General features: G+C 45.3%; 1 protein-coding gene across 3 annotated transcripts in view; it reads right to left on the minus strand.

Moving 5' to 3' along the window:
* The window catches only part of st6galnac5a (ST6 (alpha-N-acetyl-neuraminyl-2,3-beta-galactosyl-1,3)-N-acetylgalactosaminide alpha-2,6-sialyltransferase 5a), an 84226-nt gene that overhangs the window by 18534 nt on the left and 45618 nt on the right, over positions 1-20074 (minus strand). For all 3 annotated transcript variants that reach the window (XM_087990256.1, XM_087990257.1, XM_043698683.2), the window contains exon 3: positions 8736-9145. In XM_087990256.1, the coding sequence (XP_087846382.1) occupies positions 8736-9145 (410 nt within the window). The remainder of the gene's footprint in view (positions 1-8735; positions 9146-20074) is intronic.

Here is a 20074-nt window from a genome sequence, read left to right on the forward strand (position 1 = left end):
TAGAGAGACAGTATTTTCTCTGATGTGGCTTAGGATGGAGGGGGAGTCCAGAAGAAGTGTAGCCTTAAACTTTGACCACTCAGGGATGATATGAGGAGGCATTTCTTCACACAGAGTGTGCTGTAAGTTTCAAATATTCTCCCCAAAACACTGCTGAGGTTGCGGGTAAATTAAAATCTCCCAGCCGAGGTGAGTACATTTTTGTTAGTAGGATCAATGAGGAACATAACATGGAACATTACAGCGCAGAACAGGCCCTTCAGCCCTTGATGTTGTGCTGACTGTTCCATTATCATTCATTTGTTTATCCAATGACCATTGAAATGCCCTTAAAGTTGACAAGTCTACTACTGTTGCAGACAGGCCTTGCACGCCCTTATTACTTTGAGTAAAGAACCTACCTCTGCCATCTGTCCTATAACTATCAACCCTCAATTTAAAGTTATGTCCCCTTGTGCTAGCCATCACCATCCGAGAAAAAAGGCTCTCACCATCCACCCTATCTAACTCTCTATTCGTCTTGTATGTCTCCATTGAGTCACCTCTTAACCTTTTCCTCTCCAATGAAAACAGCCTCAAGTCCTTCAGCCTTTCCTCATAGGACCTTCTCTCCATACCAGGCAACATCCTGGTAAAACTCAGGTTGGACGGAGCTGCAGTACAGAAGAAGGGCTTATGCCCGAAACGCCGATTCTCCTGTTCCCTGGATGCTGCCTGACCTGCTGCGCTTTTCCTGCAACACATTTTCAGCTGCAGTACAGATCAGTCAGGAACTAACTGATGTTGAGATTAAGCTCAAGGGGGTTGATTAGATGAGACTCGTTCTATTGCTAAAACCCCCCTCGTTTACTTGCCTATGTACAAGCACATGAGCTTACAAATCAGGAGCAAGAGTAGGTCATTCACCATTCAATAACTGTAATGTCAATTCCATATCCCACCTGCCCCTGATAACCTTTCACCCTTTTGCTTAACAGAAATCTATCCACCTCTGGCTCCCAAATATTCAAGCAACACAGTGTGCAATTCTGGTCTCTCTACTATAGGAAGAATGTTGTGAAACTTGAAAGCACTCAGCAAAGAGTTACAAGGATGTTGCCAGAGTTGGAGGATTTGAGCTATAGGGAGAGGCTGAACAGGCTGGGGCTGTTTTCCCTGGAGTGTTGGAGGCTGAGGGGTGACCTTATAGAGGTTTATAAAATCATGAGGGGCATGGATAGGTTAAATAGACAAGGTCTTTTCCCTGGGGTGGGGGAGTCCAGAACAAGAGGGTGTAGTTTTAGGGTGAGAGGGAAAAGATATAAAAAAGAGACCTACGGGGCAACCTTTTCACAGTGAGGGTGGTACGTGTATGCCAGAGAAAGTGGTGAAGGCTGGTACAATTACAACATTTAAAAGGCATCCGGATGGTTATATGAATAGGAAGGGTTTGGAGGGATATGGGTCAGGTGCTGGCAAATAGGACTAGATCAATTTAGGATATCTGGTTGGCATGGATTGGTTGGACTGAAGGGTCTATTTCCGTGCTGTATGACTCTATGACTCTGTTTACACTTTTACAGAATGCAGTTCCAAAGGCTTATGGTCATTGAACAGGGAAGAAATAAAATCACCTTATCTCTGTCTTAAATGGGAAACACCCGCTTTTTAAACATTGTTCTCCAGTTCTAGATTCTTCCGTAGGAGGAAACGCTCTCTCCGCATTTCTCCAGCCAAGAACCTCTCAGACTTGCATGTTTCAATTTGCTTTTAATCTCCCAAATGCCTTTACATAAAGGCCTAGTCTGTCCACACTCACCTTACAAGACAATCCACCCATTCCAGATATTAGCACGAAGACTTCTGATTCCTGCCAGGGATATAATTTCATCTTTGAGGAGAAAGTGAGTTCTGCAGATGCTGGGGACCAGAGCTGAAAATGTGTTGCTGGAAAAGCGCAGCAGGTCAGGCAGCATCCAGGGAACAGGAGAATCGACGTTTCGGGCATAAGCCTGAAGAAGGGCTTATGCCCGAAACGTCGATTCTCCTGTTCCCTGGATGTTGCCTGACCTGCTGCGCTTTTCCAGCAACACATTTTCAGCTATAATTTCATCTTGACTTCCCATTGTAGAGGGATCCTTATTGAAGTGGCCTCTATAGTCAGACAAAGACCTTGATAACAAGAGTCAATTTATGGGGAGGATGAAGAGGACATCTTGGATGAGACCAATCATCTCCTTGTCCAGTCTCCACACACACTCAACATTCAGGAATGCTTGGAACATTCTCCCCTTTCCTGAAACCAATCCTTACATTTCTTTAAAAACAGGTGCCTGACAAGGAAGCCAAATCATCATTCCAACATGCTGTGCGAATTTCTGAACTAATAAGATTGACTGGTTGGCATTATTCCTGCATTTCAGAACATTTTTTGATGTAAACGTTGGCACGCATCATCACTTCCAACATAAGACAATCTTCTTGAAGTAAAGATTTCTTGGTTGTCATGGGAACTTGGCAACTGGGCCAATATGCTGCAACAAAACAAGGAATGAGGGCAATGTTGCTTCCACGATTGTTTCATGACCTGTTTGCCCTTGGAAACTGACCTCTGACTCATAACTTGTTCCCTGGTTATTTCCATGCCCTGTTTATTATTCTTATCACCATTTTGTCCCCGAGATGAGGTTTGTGAGCCAGTTGTGGCTCAGTTAGTAATACTTCTGTCTCAAGGCTTGACAACAAGATTCACGTTGAGGTTCCAGTGGAATTTTCATATCATAGAATCCCTACAGTGTGGAAACAGGCCCTTCGGCCCAACAAGTCCACACTGACCCTCAGAAGTAACCCTCCCAGACCCATTCCCCTACCCTATTACTCTGCATTTCCCCCTGACTAATGCACCTAGCCTACACATCCCCTGGACACTATGGGTAATTTAGCATGGCCAATCCACCTAACCTGTAGGTTTTTGAATTGTGGGAGGAAAACCACAGAGACACAGGGAGAATGTGCAAACTCCACACAGACAGTCACCCGAGGCTGGAATTGAACCTGGGACCCTGACGCTGAGAGACAGCAATGCTAACCACTGAGCCACTGTGCTGCCCAGTTTTGCACTGTTGGAAGTAACATGTTTTGGATGAGATTCTAAAGTGAGGCCCACGCAGTTGGAAAGAAAGATCCCATGGCATTATTTGGAAGAAGAGCAGAGAGATGATCTCGTAACAGATTACCCCACTATCACTGCATTGCCACCAAAGCAAAATACTGCAGATGCATAAAATTTGAAACTGAAACAGAGAATTCTGGAGAAACTCAGCAGGTCTAGCAGCAGGAGAAAGAAACAAAGTTAACATTTCAGGTCAATTTCCTTTCATCAAATGGCTGAGAATGATCCGTTGAATATGGAGGCAGCTGGGTTACTTTTATTTATTCACTCCTGGGATGTGGGTGTCACTGGCATTTATCACCCATCCCTAATTGCCCTTGAGAAGGTGGGGGTGAGCTGCCTTCTTGAACCGCTGCAGTCCACATGATGTTGGATGTCCCACAATGTCCTGAGGGAGTGAATTCCAGGATTTTGACCCATCCATAGTAAAGGAATGGCGATATATTTCCAAGTCAGAACAGAGAGTGGCTTGGGGGGACTGGTGTTCCCCTGTATCTGCTACCCTTGCCCTTCTTGATGGAAGTGGTCATGGATTTTGGTAGCTGCTGCCCAAAGGTCTTTGGTGAAATTTCTGCAGTGCATCTTGTAGATAATACACAGTGCTGTTCTCTCACCCTCCCTTTAAGGCACTCCCTCAAACTCATTTCTTTGGTCAGACCTTTGGTCAATTGTGCCCGAAATCTCCTTATTTGGGTCAGTGACAAAATGTGTCTAATTAGCCCCAGCTTCATGAGCAGCATTTTAAGATTTAAAGGCACCATACAAATGCAGGTTGTTGGTGTCCTTGTTTCAAGGAAAGATGGTCAATAGCAGGTGTGTGTTCCACTTGGTGCAGCCAGTCAAAAACCAGATATCGAATTAACCCAGTGTCTGTAATGGCCGCAGGGAGTTTTATTTCCTGTTTAATTGTCTCACCAATCAATTCCTTGGAAAAAGCTGATTCAATCAACATGAAAAAAAAGAGTAAAGGTCCATTCAGTTTGTCCTCTGCCGTTGTTGTGTGTGTATGATACAGGAAAACCCAGGAACAGGAGGAGACAGCTCTGTAAGTCTGTTTTACCTAACACTGAGATCTTGGTTGAACTACAACCTAATTCCTTTGCCCCAGATTTTTTAATATCTTTGCAAGGCCATCCCCTGTCAGTGTAAAATTTATAATTAGCAATCGATTCAGCATTAATTACCATTTGCTGAAGACAGTCTCAAATGTCTACCGCACTGTGTAAAAAAAGTTTCCTAATTTCACTTTCGCAACATCTGCCACTAAAATTTACATTGTACCCCGGGGCCCAAGACTACCCATCCAGCAGAAATAATTACTCCCAGTTTGCCCTATGTATCTTCCTTCTCATCTTGTAACATTGCTCAAAGTATTCCTCTCAATTCCAGCAATATAAAACTGGATTTGTTTAATTTCTCCCTGTAAGTTAACCCTTGGAGTCTGAGAGACTTTTAGATATAGGAGCAGAATTAGGCATTTAGTCCATCGAGTCTGCTCTGCCATTCAATCAGGATTGATATGTTTCTTAATCCCATTCTCCTCCCTTCTCCTGGTATCCCTTTATCCCCACACCAATTGAGAACCTATCTATCTCTGTATTAAATACACTCAATGACAGCCTTCTCCAGCAATTTGTTCCACAGATTCACCAGCCTCTCTCTGAAGACATTTCTCCTCATCTCAGTTCGAAAGGGCTATACCTACACTCTAAGGCTGTGCCCTTGGGTCCTAGTCTCTCCTACTAGTGGAAACATCTTCCCCACATCCACTCTATCCAGGCCTCTCAGTGTTCTGTGAGTTTCAATCAGATCCACCTCCTCAACTTTCTAAACTCCATTGATTACAGACCCAGGGTCCTCAACCGCTCCTCATGTGATAAGCTCTCATCCCTGGAATCATTCTTGTAAACCTCCTCTCGATCCTCTCCTCTCTTCGATATGTGGCCCAAAACCGCTTACAATATTCCAACTGCGATCTGACTAGAGCCTTACGCAGCCTCAGCAATACATCTCTGCTCTTGTATTCTAGTCATAGAGATGTACAGCATGGAATCAGACCCCTCAGTCCAATTCATCCATGCCGACCAGATACCCCAACCCAATCTAGTCCCACCTGCCAGCACCGGCCCATATCCCCCCAAACCCTTCCTATTCATATACCTAACCAAATGCCTCTTGAATGTTACAATTGTACCAGCCTCCACCACATCCTCTGGCAGCTCATTCCATACACGTACCACTCTCTGTGTGAAAAGGTTGCCCCTTAGGTCTCTTTTATATCTTTCCCCTCTCACCCTAAACCTATGCCCTCTACTTCTGGACTTCCCCACCCCAGGGAAAAGACTTTGCCTTTTATCCTATCCATGCCCCTCATAATTTTGTAAACCTCTATAAGGTCACCTCTCAACCTCCGACGTTCCAGGGAAAACAGCCCTAGCCTGTTCAGCCTCTCCCTATAGCTCAAATCCTACAACCCTGACAACATCCTTGTAAATCTTTTCTGAACCCTTTCAAGTTTCTCAACATCCATCCGATAGGAAGGAGACCAGAACTGCACGCAATATTCCAATAGTGACCTAACAATGTCCTGTACAGCCACAACATGACCTCCCAACTCTGACCAATAAAGGCAAGCATACCAAACGCCTTCTTCACTATCCTATCTACCTGCAACTTTACTTTAAAGGAGCTATGAACCTGCACTCCAAGGTCTCTTTGTTCAGCAACAATCCCTAGGACTTCACCATTAAGTGTATAAGTCCTGCTAAGATTTCCTCTTGATATGAATATGAATGATGCAGATGCCTTCTTAACTGCCATCTGAACCTACATGTTAACTTTCAGTGAATCCTGAACTAAAATTCCTAAGTCCCCTTGTGCTTCAAATTTCTGAAGCCTTTTCCTGTTTAGAAAATAGTCTACATCTCTATTCTTCTCGTCAATATGCATAACCTCACACTTTCCCACATTATATTTCATCTGCCCCTTATTTGCCCACTCTCCTACCCTGTCCAAGTCCTCCTGCAGCCTCCCTGTTTCCTTAACACTACCCTGTCCCTCCACCTAGCTTTGTGTCATCTGCAAACTTGGCAACAATGCCCTCAGTCCCTTCATCCAGATATAACGTGGTCCCAACACTGACCCCAACGGAACTCTACCAGTCATTGCTGCTGTCCTGAAAAAGACCCCTTTATCCCCACTCTGCTTTGTACCAGTCAGCCAATTCTCTATCTATGCCAATACATTGCCCCTGCTACCATGGGCTCTGATCTTATTTAGCAGCCTCCTGGGCAGCGCTTTATCAAAGGCCTTCTGGAAATCCAAGTAGATCACATCCACTGGCTCTCTATTGTCAAATCTGATCATTACCTCCTCCTAGAATTGTAACAAATCTGTCAGGCATGATCTCCCCGTGACAAAGGTGTGCTAACTCAGCACTATTTTACTATGCACTTCCAAGTACTTTGCAAACTCATCTTTCATAATGGACTCGAAGATCTTACCAATGACTGAGGTCAGGCTAACTGGCCTATAATTTCCTCTCTTCTGCCTCCCTCTCATCTTAAACAGGATGTTACATTAGTCATTTTCCAGTCCTCTGGGACCCTCGCTGTTTCCAGTGATTGCTGAAAGATCACCACCAATTCCTCTACAATCTCTTCAAACAACTCCTTTAGAACAGTGTCATCATTCTGGTCTGGGTGATTCATCCACTTCAGACCTTTCAGCTTCCCCAGCACTTTCTCCTGAGAGGTAGCCACTGCAGCCACCCTGACTCTCTTCAAGTTCTGGTATATTACTGGTGTCTTCCATCGTGATAAGCCCAGGTATTGTAATGGTGAATCTATACTGCATTACCTCCAAAGTCAATATATCCCTCCAATGCCTGGATGTCGCAGCTAAGGTGCAGACATAGTGTTTTGGATCTGCAATTACATGTTGTTTGGCTGGGGCTAAGTGCCTGAGAACAGAGTTGGAAATATGACCATTGTCAGCACAGTGGGAGGCCATTCAGCCCAACATCCCTATTCCATTAAGTTGAAGGTAATTATTCAACCATCTCCCTCAATATTACACGATTGAAAAAGAGTTGTACAGTGTCTTCAACATAATGAAACATTCCAATGTGGTTCACATGACAGCTATTCAGCAAATATTTGACACAGAATAACATCACATAAGGGCGGCATTGTGGCTCAGTGGTTATCACTGCTGCCTCACAGCACCAAGGTCCCAGGTTCGATTCCAGCCTCATGTGACTGTCTGTGTGGAGTTTGCACATTCTCCCCGTGTCTGCTTGGTTTCCTCTGGGTGCTCCAGTTTCCTCCCATAGTCACAAAGATGTGCGGATCAGGTGGATTGGCCATGCTAAATTGCCCATAGTGTTTGGTGTATTAGTTGGAGGGAAATGGATCTGGGTGGGTTACTCTTCAGAGAGTCGGTGTGGACTGGTTGGGCTGAAGGGCCTGTTTCCACATTGTAGGGAATCTAATTTAATCAGAGTTCTTTGCAATAGACACCAGAATGTTGGATAAGTGTAGGGTTGGTCTTCTTGTTGGGAGGGGATCAACAGATAAAGGTACAAGTGCCAACGTTGCAGAGATGAGAATGGGGAACATGAGAGAAGTCAGTTTCAGAGGAGTGCCGAGACCTTGGAGTTTTGAGAGGCTAAAGGAGGTCATCGTGACAGGAGAGACAACACTATGGAGAGAGCTGATGACCAGGGTGTGAATTTTTTTTAAAATTTTGGACCTCACTAGACTGGGAGCCATCATAGTTTCAATGAGCACAGCTGGTAATGTGAGTGCAGGATAATTTATTTCAGTAAGGGACTGGGGCACGGCCTTCAAATCAGGCCTGAGCAGACTCGCCAGGTCGAAAGGCCTAATTCTGCTCCTTTATGGGCAGCACAGGGGCTCAATGGTTAGCAGTGCTGCCTCACAGTGCTAGGGACCCAGGATTGATTCCAGCCCCGGGTGACAGTATGAAGTTTGCACATCCTCCCCATGTTTGCATGGGTTTCCTCCTGGTGCTCCAGTTTGCTCCCAAGATGGGCAGGTTAGTTGATTTGGCCGTGCTAAACTGCCCCATACTATCCAGGGATGTGCAGGTTAGAGGTGGGTTATAGAATGATAGAATCCCTACAGTGTGGAAACAGGCCATTCGGCCCTACAAGTCCATACCAACCCTCTGAAGAGTAATCTACCCAGACCCATTCCCCTATTATTCTCCATTTATCCCTAACTAACACACCTAACCTGCACATTCCTGAACACTATGGGAAATTTAGCATGGCCAATCCACCTAAATTGCACATCCTTGGACTGTAGGAGGAAACCCACACAGACACAGGGAGAATGTGCAAACTCCACACAGGCAGTTGCCCAAGGCTGGAATCGAACCCAGGTCCCTGGTGCAGTGAGGCAGCAGTGCTAACCACTGAGCCACTGTGCCGCCCGTTAAACCATGGTGAATGTGGGAATACGGGTATAAGTTGGGATGCTCTTCGAAGGGTCAGTGCAGACTCAATGGGCCGAATAGCCTCTGTGCACTGCAGGGATACTGTATGGGACAGTCCTTGTACCTGTCTTTCCCGGTCTCCCTCTTGAAGAGTTCGTCGAAGTGCACCATCTTCTGCCGTGTGATGGTGTGCAGTTTGAGGCGGGGCCGAAGACGGTGCAGGAGCTGCAGGTGGTTATAGAGCCGACCCTTGCCGTCTCTCCTCATGCAGCTGCTGGGTCCCCAGAAGATGAAGATCGGGTCGCGGCTGGCGTTGAGGAGCTCGCTCCCTTTCTGCAGCAGCCGCTGGATGCTGGAGTGCGCGACCACCCGCAGGCTGGTCCTGCGGCCCACATCCTCCTGGTAACCCCGTGTCGGGGCGTCGTTCATCCTGATGACGCACTCGGCGCGGTCGATCTCTGCTCCCCGCCCGCTCCCGATGAGTTGCCCAGAGCTGGTGACCAGAGCGCAGTCCTTACAGTGGACCTGCAGAGCCTGAAACAACAACAGCAACAAAACCAGGCCTCAGTCAATCCTTTGCTGAAACAATGAAGGCAGGAGAGCGCCCAAAATACTCCACATGACACTCCCTACTCAGGGGTCACCTGGGAAGGAGATGTGGACAGTTAGCCTCACAACATTGGACAGGCCAGAGTACACAAGGGGCTAAGAATAGTAGTTTCATGGTAACATCACTGGGCTAGTAATGTAGAGAGGCGGAGGTGGGTACTGCAGATGCTGGAGATCAGAGTCAAGATTAGAGTGGTGATGGAAAAGCACAACAGGTCAGGCAGTATCCGAGGAGCAGGAAAATTGACATTTCGGGCTAAAGCCCTTCATCAGGAATGAGGCTGGGAGCCCCAGGGATGGACAGATAAATGGGAGGGGGGTGGGGCTGGGGAGAAGATAGCTTAGAGTGCAATAGGTGGATGGAAGTGGGGATGAAGGTGATAGGTCGGGGGGGGGGGGGGGGGGATGGTGCAGACAGGTGGGAAGGAAGATTGACAGGTGGGACAGGTCATGAGGATGATGCTGAGCTGGAAGGTTGGAACCGGGGATAAGGTGGGGGGAGGGGAAATGAGGAAGCTGGTGAAGTCCACATTAATGCCCTGGGGTTGAAGGGTCCTGAGGCAGAAGATGAGGCGTTCTTCCTCCAGACGTTGAGTGGTGAGAGAGCGGCGATGGAGGAGGCCCAGGACCTGCATGTCCTTGGCGGAGTGGGAGGGGGAGTTGAAATGTTCAGCCACGGGGCAGTGAGGTTGGTTGGTGCGGGGGTCCCAGAGAGCGCTCTGCGAGAGGGTGTCCGGTCTTCCCATCGTAGAGGAGACCGCATCAAGAGCGACGGATTCTGTAAATGACATCCAGCCATTGCACTCTCAGCTACCTTCTCCCCAGCCCCACCCCCACCCCCCATTTAGTAATGTAGAGATCCAGGCTAATACTCCAGTGATGTCAGATCAAACCCTACCACAGCAGCTGATAAAAGGTGAATTCAGTTAGGAAAATCTGGAATTGAAAGTCAATCCTGGTAATAGAGATTAATGATTCACTTGTATCCTTTAGGGATTGAAATCTGCCGTCCCATAGAAACATAGAGAGCATTCGGTTCTTCAAACCTGCTCAGTCATTCAATGTAAGCATGGCTGACCATCCAACTCGGTCCCCCATTCCAGCTTTCTCTCCACGCCCTTTCATTCCTTCAGCCCTAAGAACTGCATCTGTCTCCTTCTTGAATTCATTCAATGGTTTGGGCTCAACGGTAATTCTGTGGCAGAGAATTCCACAGGCCGACCACTCTCTGGGTGGAGACATTTTTCCTTACCCTGTATCCTCAGAGTCCTTACTCAGTGCGGCCTACATGTGACTGCAGACCCACACCAATGTCATTGACTCTTGTGGTGGAGTGGTAGTGGGCCTGTCTTTGTTCCTGGAAGCCTGGGTTCAAATCCCACTTACTCCAGAGTACCTTACTAAAATATATAAGATTCTTAAGGGAGTTGACAGGGTAGATGTTTAGAGATTGCTTCCCCTCGTGGAAAAGTCCAGGACCATAGAGCACAGTCTCAGAAGAAGGGGGTCACATGTTTAAGATGGAGGTAAGGAGGAATTCCTTCTCTCAGCACTTAGTAAATCAGTGGAATTCATGATGACAGATGGCTAAACAAGCTGTAAGTAAATTCAAGGCTAAGATTGACAGGTTTTTCAGCAGTAAGGGAATTAAGGGTTATAGGGAAAAGGCAGGAAAGTGTTGTTGAGGATTATCTGATCGGCCATGCTCTCATTGAATGGTGCAGCTGACACGATGGGCTGAATGGCCTACTCCTTCTCCTATGTCTTATGGTTTTAGCCATCTCTAAACAGGTTGATTAGAAAATATCTACAAGGTATCGTCCTTACCTTGGAACCAGAAGGCCTTGGTTCAATTCCCACCTTGGGGAGGTGATGGTCTAGTGGTATTATCACTGGGCCGTTAATCCAGAAACCCCTATAAGGTTCTGGAGACTTGCATTCAAATCCTGCTATGGCAGATGGTGGACTTCAAATTCAATAAAACTCTGGAAGTAAGAATCTAATGTCGACCATGAATCCGCTGTCGATTGTCAGAAAAACCCATCTGGTTCACTAATGTCCTTTAGGGAAGGAAACTGCCATCCTTACCTGGTCTGGCCTACATGTGACTCCAGACCCACAGCAATGTGGTTGACTATTAACTGCCCTCTGGGCAATGAGGGATGGGCAGTAAATGCTGGCCCAGCCAATGATGCCCACATCCTGTGAATCAATTAAGAAACAAGATATTGGGTCATGATTGTACTGCAGCTCTACTTTGAAGTATTCCTGATGAGTCGGATCACATTCATTCCCAAATTTTAGTAGTTTTTTCTTCTGAGATGTGGCAGAAATGTCTTTCTTCAGATAAAATCTTGGACCCAAAGGGTCTTTTTTGCCTTTAGTTGAGCAGAGAGAATCCTACAGCGAAGTTTTGAAGAAGAGTTAGGAAGCGAGTCCCATGTTTATTTTTCAGATGGCATTGTTAAATTATAAACAATTACTGTTCACAAATTGGCCAATGGGATTCCTCCTCTGGGACAGTGACATGTTGAAAACAGTTATGTTGCTGACCATGAAGCTCTCTGGGACAATCTGAAATAGCAAGTGGAGTTTTGTCCCACACTGACTTTACCTTTCTGTAAATCAGTGTCTCCCAAAGCTCCTCCAACTGTGTCCCCAAGCCAAGGCTTCAAGATGGTCAGATTCCCCTTGGCGACTGGTGAGGGAGATGTAGGGAAGAGAAGTCGATCTATGAAAGTGTGATGGTAGTGAGGTTGGGGGGTTTGTTGGACCACTGCTGCCTCAGGATTAGTGGCCCCAAAAGTTGAGCTCACAATTCCTCTGGGGTTCCCGAATTGCCCCACTTTTGGAATGCCCTGTTTTACATGGTGATTTATGTTGACTGTTGATACACAGGCAATTTTAGAAGCCACGATAAACACAATCACACAGACAACATTGTGACAAACAACTAGTTATGTCTGTTTCTATTGGTGTTTTACGGAGGAATGATGGACAATAAACCAGGATAAACCTACTCTTCTTCGACTGATGCTAAGGCAAACATGACATCCAGGTCTGGATGCCACACAATCGGAAAGATGTGAAAGCAATGGAGAGAGCACAGAAAGTTTTTACAAAAATGGCACAAGGAATTTCAGTTTGAAGATACAACAACAGCAATCACTGGAGGAATACAGCAGGTCTGGCAGTATCTATGGAGAGAAAGCAGAGTTAATCCTGATGAAGGGCTTATGCCTGAAACATCGATTCTCCTGCTCCTTGGATGCTGTGCTTTTCCAGCACCACATCCTCGACTCTGATCTCCAGCATCTGTAGTCCTCACTTTCTCGTCCTTCCAAGTTAATGTTAACTCTGTTTCTTGCTTCACAGCCGCTGCCAAACCTGCTGCGTTTTCCCAGCGATTTCTGTTTTTGCTTTTGACTTGCAGCATCTGCAGGTTTTTGGGTTGAAAATGGTTTGGAGAAGTTGGGAGTGTTGTCTTTGAAGAGGACATGGCTGGATGGGTAGATGAATAGGAAGAGTTTAGATAGATATGGGCCAATTGCTGGCAAATGGGACGAGATTTATTAGATTAGATTCCCTACAATATGGAAACAGATCCTTCAGCCCAAAAAGTCCATACCAACCCTCCCGCCCAGACCAATTCCCCTCCCCTCCATTTACCCCTGACTAATGCACCTAACACTATGGGCATATAGAACACAGAAGAGTACAGCACAGAACAGGCCCTTTGGCCCACGATGTTGTGCCGAGATTTAATCCTAATGTAAAATATAGTAACAACCTACGCACCCCTCAACCCACTGCTATCCATGTGCAAGTCCAGCAGTCGCTTAAATGTCCCCAATGACTCTGCTTCCACCACCACAGCTGGTAACACATTCCATGCATTCACAACTCTCTGCGTAAAGAGCCTACCTCTGACGTCACCTTTATACCTTCCTCCTAATATTTTCAAACTATGACTCCTCGTACCAGTCAATCCTGCCCTGGGGAAAAGGATTGCCAATTCACCTGGCCTGCACATCTTTAGATTGTTGGGAGGAAACCCACGTAGACACTGGGATAATGTGCAAACTCCACACAGAAAATCACCCAAGGCAAGAATCAAACCTGGGTCCCTAGCACTGTGAGACAGCAGTGCTAACCACTGAACCACCGTGCCACCCATAAGGATAGCTGGAGAGCTACCCTTAACACGATGGACAAAGTGACCTTCTTCTGAGCTTGGACATTTCTGAGAACCACTGGAACAGGCCAGCTAAGCCTTGGTCTAATTCTGAATTTGAAGGACAGCACTTATGACAATGCAGCACTTCCTGAACACTGTCGTTATCTTATAACACCATAGATCATGTCATCGAATACTGGAATGCCTTTTGAACTTGCCATCACCTGACTCAAGACATGGGAACATTATATAAATACTATACAATGCACACCAATCTCCTGTCCAGCCATTTCAGCACAATGCATTTGTTGAGTTCCAATACAGCTGCACCTTGGCTCCATTTCTACACATGCTATTGGATCTCCTCTCTCTTGTCAACCCATACGTGCAGTTAACCACTATCTACGAGGGATCATCTCTCCAACAGGTGACTATGTAGCTTGAGGGCGTTCACTCTTCAGACTAAGGCAAGGAGTAAATACTAAGTCAACAGTCATAAAGTCTACAGGACAGCAAGAGGCCCTTCAGCTCATTGAGTCTGTACCAATCAATCACAAACACTTAGTCCCGTTTCCAAACCCATTTTGCAATGTTTGTGCAAGGGAACATTAAATACTTCACGTTCAGTTTTAGCAAGGACTGTGAGAGAGTCCAGGGCAGCACAGTGGCTGGGGTGGCACAGTGGCTCAGTGGTTAGCACTGCTGCCTGACAGCACCAGGGTCCCAGGTTCAATTCCAGCCTTGGGCAACTGTCTGTATGTGGAGTTTACACATTCTCCCTGTGTCTGCGTGGGTTTCCTCCGGTTTCCTCCCACAGTCCAAAGATGTGCAAGTCGGGTGAATTGGCCATGGGAAGTTGCCCATAGTGCTAGGTGTATTAGTCAGGGGGAAATGGATCTGGGTGGGTTACTCTCCAGAGGGTTGGTATGGACTGGTTGGGCCGAAGGACTTGTTTTCACACTGTAGGGAATCTGATCTAATCACAAGTCTACCGCAGCCAAAAAGAGGAATTGAAGCCATACTGTTGCTGTTACCCCTAACCACGGTCTCCTCCAGACCTATTAATTTTCTGTTCAAACTCAACCTGAGTCTTCATTGAGACATAGCCTCTTAGTGACGTAGTCTGACTGTGATGACAGTTCGAGGCTTACAACTGAATCTGATATTGTGACTTTACCTGGGTAAGATATGCTTATTTGGTTGAAGGAAATGTTAGCAAATGCAAACAGACACTGAGCCACAATGATGAGATACTGGGGGAGAAAATGTTCGCTTGTAGGGCAAGGTTTTGAGGGATAAGCAATTCTGTAGATGCTGGAAATCTCTAATAAGATCAGAAACTGTTGGAAATACTCAGCAGGTTCCAAGACATAGCTCGTTTGCCACCTTGCATTCGATCTGGGAATTGTTAAGGGATGCATTCAGTTTTAGCAAGGGCTGTGAGAGAGTCCAGGACACAAGGAAGGTCTGTGATCAACACTCCATCTGATTATTCCTGGATTTCTGAGGTCCAAGCGCGGCTGCAACTTCATGGATGTGTCTGGTCATCAGAGATTTGGAATGACAGAAAGCTCTTGTTTTCCAGGGGTAAAAGGAATGGTGATGGGGTGAGGAAAAGGAAGCATGGAGGCAAAATTTGGCCCTGGGGTAGGTGTGCTGATGGCAAAAGCACCTAAAACATGAAACAAACGGGAAAGTGATCTGATCATGACTGTGGTATGGAGTTGTTGAAAGTAGAGATGAGTGGACAGAGTGTAGAGCACAAGAGTCTGGGATGGTGGAAGTTAGGGTGAGGCATCAGGGCCGACTAACTGAGATCTGGGGTTTCAGGGACCACTGTGCTCAGGCTAGGGGCTTGGTCACTATACACAAGTTGGGACAGGGGGCCTGGGCCAGGAGCAGCACTGGAGCCTGTCATTTCTGTCCCTATAGAGCACCCGATTGAAAGGAGTTGTATTTCTGAAGCTTATATTGATCACTACGTCTATTCAAGGCTGAGATAGACAGATTTTTAATCAGTCAGGGACTCAAGGATTATGGGGAAATGGCAGCAATGGAGTTGAGGGTTATTAGATTAGCCACAACTTCATTGAATGGCGGAGCAGACCTGGAAGGCTGAATGGCCTACTTGCTTTCCTTATGGTCTTACAGCCAGGGGCAGAGGGGTCAGAGTGAGAGAAAAGTGGAGAATTAAAATGACAGACTATTGCAGTCACAGGGCATTGCGTGTGGCAGGACAGAGATTTAGATATGCATCTTAAAAGAAAAGAGGTGCAGAGATTTGCACGGCAACATTCAGATTGTGGGGCCAAACCATGATGAGGCCCAATGAAGAAGTGAAGGAAATTGGGATTGTGCAAGATGTCAAGATTGAACTTCAAATTAGAAGCTTGTAGGTTCATACTGAGGAGAAGTGTATAACTCTGAAGAGACACGGCTGGTGATTAGCGGATGAAAAAATACCACAGGTGATTTGGTGATGGGGAAAAAGCAGTTTTGTGTAAGAGCACTTCTAGCTTTATGAAAAAAAACATTAATTCTGAAAAGAAAATTCAAGGCCAGGGAACAGTGCAGCAATTCGGCTAAAGATGAGCAGAGTGACGGAACAAGGTAGGTGGATTGGCCATGTTAAATTGTCGGTAGTGTCCAAGGATGTGTAGGTTAGGTGGATTAGCCATAGGATATGCAGGGAGATAGTGTAGGGGGGTGAGTCTGGGTGGGATGCCGTTCAGAGAGTCAATGTGGACCTGGGCTGAATGGTCTGTTTCTGCACTGTAGGGATTCTGCACAAAAAGATGTTTAATGGTATTGTGCGTCAGAGAATACGATCAATTCAGGGGAAATGATTTATAAAAAGATAAAATTAAAGGCACTTCATCTGAATGCATAAAGCATTTGCAACAAGGCAGAAAAGTTAATGGTGCAAATACAGATAAATGGGTTTGATCAAATTGATATTACAGAGATAGGGCACTGGTTGCATGGTGACTAGAGTTGGGAACTCTGTATTTCAGACAGTCCAACAGTTTAAAAAAGCAGAGAAAGGATGATATATTGCCACAAAAGAATGGCATGAGGGTGATGGTGAGGATGGATCTTGACTCGGAAGATCAGGAGACAGCAAAATCAATGACAGGAATACCATCCCCTCCAACAGAGAATGTAACCATTTCCCCTTGACATTCAATCATAGAAACATACTAACTGGGAAGAGTAGGCCTCTTTGCCCCTCAATTCAATAAAATCCAATCACTCCACATTCCCATGTGCCCATAATAACCTTTCACCTCTTCATTTATCAAGAATCTATTTACCGCTGCCTTACAAATATCTGAAGGCACATGACAACAGGTTATGACAACAGGAATTATTTGAAATCGCAAGCTGTTGGAGCGCTGCTCCTTCATCCAATGGGCTTTACCTGTGTCATGTGACTTCTGACCTCATCTACCCCTGTCCAACACCAGCACCTCCACATCTTAAAAAAAAATCTAAAGACTCTGCTTTCGCTGCCTTTAGAGGAAGAGAGTTCTAAACATTCACCATCCTCTGTGGTATTCAATGGCATTACCATAGCTGAATTTCTCCCAGCATCAACATCCTGAGGGTTACCACTGACCAGAAACTGAACTGGACTAGCCACATAAGCACAGTGGCTACAAGAGCGGGTCAGAAGCTGGGAATAATGAGGCGAGTAACTCACCTCCTGACTCTCCAAAGCCTTTCCAGTTTCTATAAAAGACAAGTCAGTGGTGTCATGGAATACTCTCCCAGAACTAAAGGGTGATTAACCTGCCGGTCATCAGGAACATGTAGGAATCCATCATTAGGCAGTGGGAGCAGGGCACTTAGAAAATTGCACTGTGACTAGCCAGCGATGACATCTTTATGAACAGAAAATCATGTTTGACAAAGGCGTTTGAGAATGGAACAAATAGGGTCAATTTAAACAGAGAGACATATATTTGCATTGTGCTTTCCATGATCACTATATGTGTCAAAAGCCATGTTACAACCAATGGATTATTCTCAAAGTGTGGTCACTAGTATATTAAAGGAAACATATCTGCTAATCTGGGTGGCTCAGTGGTTAGCATTGCTGCCTCATAACACCAGGGACTGGGTTTCAATTCCAGCCTTGGGTGACTGTCTGTGTGGCGTTTGCACATTGTTTGCGTGGGTTTCCCCTAGTTGCTCTGGTTTCCTCCCACAGTCCAAAGATGTGCAGGCAAGGTGAATTAGCCATGGGAAATGCAGGGTTACAGGGACAGGGTGGGTCTAGGTGAAATATCCTTTCGAGATTCGATATGGGCCAAATGGCCTGCCTCCACACTGTCAGGATTCTATGAATCTGTGCAGAGCAATCTGTCACAAGCACCATCCAGTAATGGCCAGATAATCGATGCTATTGTGAAATGAATGGCTAAGACATGAGAAGGAATCCTCCGGATCTTCAAAACAATTCCATGGGATCTTTTGCATCCATCGAGATGTGGCTCTTCAACTGACATCTCCAACATTCTCACAATGGTGCATTAATCTTGAATTTTGTGCTTAAGCACTGGAGTGGGACTTGGATGCAGAACCTTATGGCCCAGGGACAGAGCATTACCAACAGAGCCACAGCTGACTCTGCAAGAGGATATCATCAAATGTAATATGTTTGGATTTTCAAAAAGATATTTATGAAGGGATCCACTAAGGTATCGAGTTGCAACAGACCATTTCAACACTTATCGTATTTGACTTGTTGATAAGTTGCCCTCCACATGACGGTACCATCACTCAGAAGATCTCCATAACACCAGCTCACTCTGTTCATGGCTCAGCTCATCTTCGTCCGGAGGCTCACTGAAGAGGTTGCCTAGTATCATCCGAACATCTGAAAATGAACCTTCCATCTCAGCGAGCAAACCTACATTCAGCTCATCTACTGCAGAAACCATTATGTGTCCCTGTGTTTCCACTTCACCTCTTATTGCAAGGAACCCCTGGCCTAGGCTTGCTATTTATTACTGGAGATAAAGAGAAAAGCTACTTCATTATTTCAATATTTACATCCACTTCCCTCTTAACAATTACAGATAAATTTGACGCACTGCATCCGTCAGGGAGAAATTGCTAAGCAGTGATAATTCTTCCTGTGACATTTCACACACAGCAAAGGGTGACAAAGTAGTTTGGTGAATGAGTTGCACTGCACAGGTTTGAGGGTGGTTAACAGATGTCTGAACAGTATTTCACACATCTTGTTAAAATTAACTGGAGCTAGTTAGTTCAGTTACCAGAAAAACAGCTGTTGATAGCATTGTTTAAAATTTATTCAGCCTACGTGAAACCTTTTCAGAGACTTCTTCTGCCCTGAATTCGACAGATATCTCAACTTACAATCAGTGGAATGTGTTTAGTTGAAATGATAATGTTTTTATACATCACACCTTCACTATTAACTTCCCAACTCTACATAAGCTTCCACCATTAACTCCTCTACTTTATACATCCCCGCATTAACTCCCCTACTCTATATGACCTCCCCCATTAACTCCCCAACTCTATCCAGCCCCCGCCATTAATTCCTCTACTCTATACAACTCCCCCAAACATTAACTCTCCTATGCTATACATCCTGCCATTAACTCTCCTACTCTATACAACTCCCCCCGCCATTAATCCCTCTATTCTATACAACTCCCCCACCATTAACTCTCCTACTCTATACATCCTGCTATTAACTCATCTACTGCTTACAGGCCCCACTGTTAACTCACCCGCTCTACAGAATCCCAACTATTAATTTACCCAGTTTTTATAATCTCTCCCACTACTAATTCACTTACACTTTACAATCCCTCCCACTATTAACTCAGCTATTCTATACATCCTCCCACTATTAACTCACATACAACCGTTAGACTTGTAAAGCATTCAGATCTGACACTGTCTAGTTACGATAAATCTCTTTTATTGTCATGCAGAGATTAGCATATTGCAGTGTAATTCACAGCTCCAAACTGATCATATATCATCAGTTGGATGCTGGACAGAATAGTACACACCATCTTGGTCTTTAACTAGTCAAGTGTTAGGTTCCTGTCAGCATTACAACCACCCACACAGTTTGATGTCTTCTCTGTGACTTCCAGGTCTGGACTTGCATGTTGAAAACCTTTGCCCAGTGTGACCCAAAATGCTGATCATCTGACTCAATAAATCCAACTATTTTCGTCTACAACAGCTTAAACTCTGCATACCCTGATCCTGAAATAGTTGCACATAGCCATTTCCTGCTTCCTTCCCGTGACTGATGGATGGATCCTCTTTAATGTGGATCATTGTTACACTCACAATTTCTTTGCTCATTCATTGGGTGTATCATTTACACTAACAACAGTGATTGCTGATGTGATTCACAAGTTTCACTTATTCATTAAAGTTACGCACTTTCCAAATGCTGCCAACCTGTTTGGATAGAGGTTTGTCGAACATGCAGTTTACAATTCAGAATTACTCAAACTGCTGCACCGCCAAAGACGAAATCCTATTCCTAGCACATCAATGAACTGATCAATAAAACAAATATTAGTTAATGAATCCATGATAATCTTATAATCCACACAAGAGAAGGATCCTATGCAACATCTACTGTTATTAACACACCTTGACTACACAAGAAGATA

Source organism: Chiloscyllium plagiosum, unplaced genomic scaffold (genome assembly GCF_037043375.1).
Source record: "Chiloscyllium plagiosum isolate Xiang-an unplaced genomic scaffold, Cpla_swu_hap1 HiC_scaffold_9, whole genome shotgun sequence".
Lineage (NCBI taxonomy): Eukaryota > Metazoa > Chordata > Chondrichthyes > Orectolobiformes > Hemiscylliidae > Chiloscyllium > Chiloscyllium plagiosum.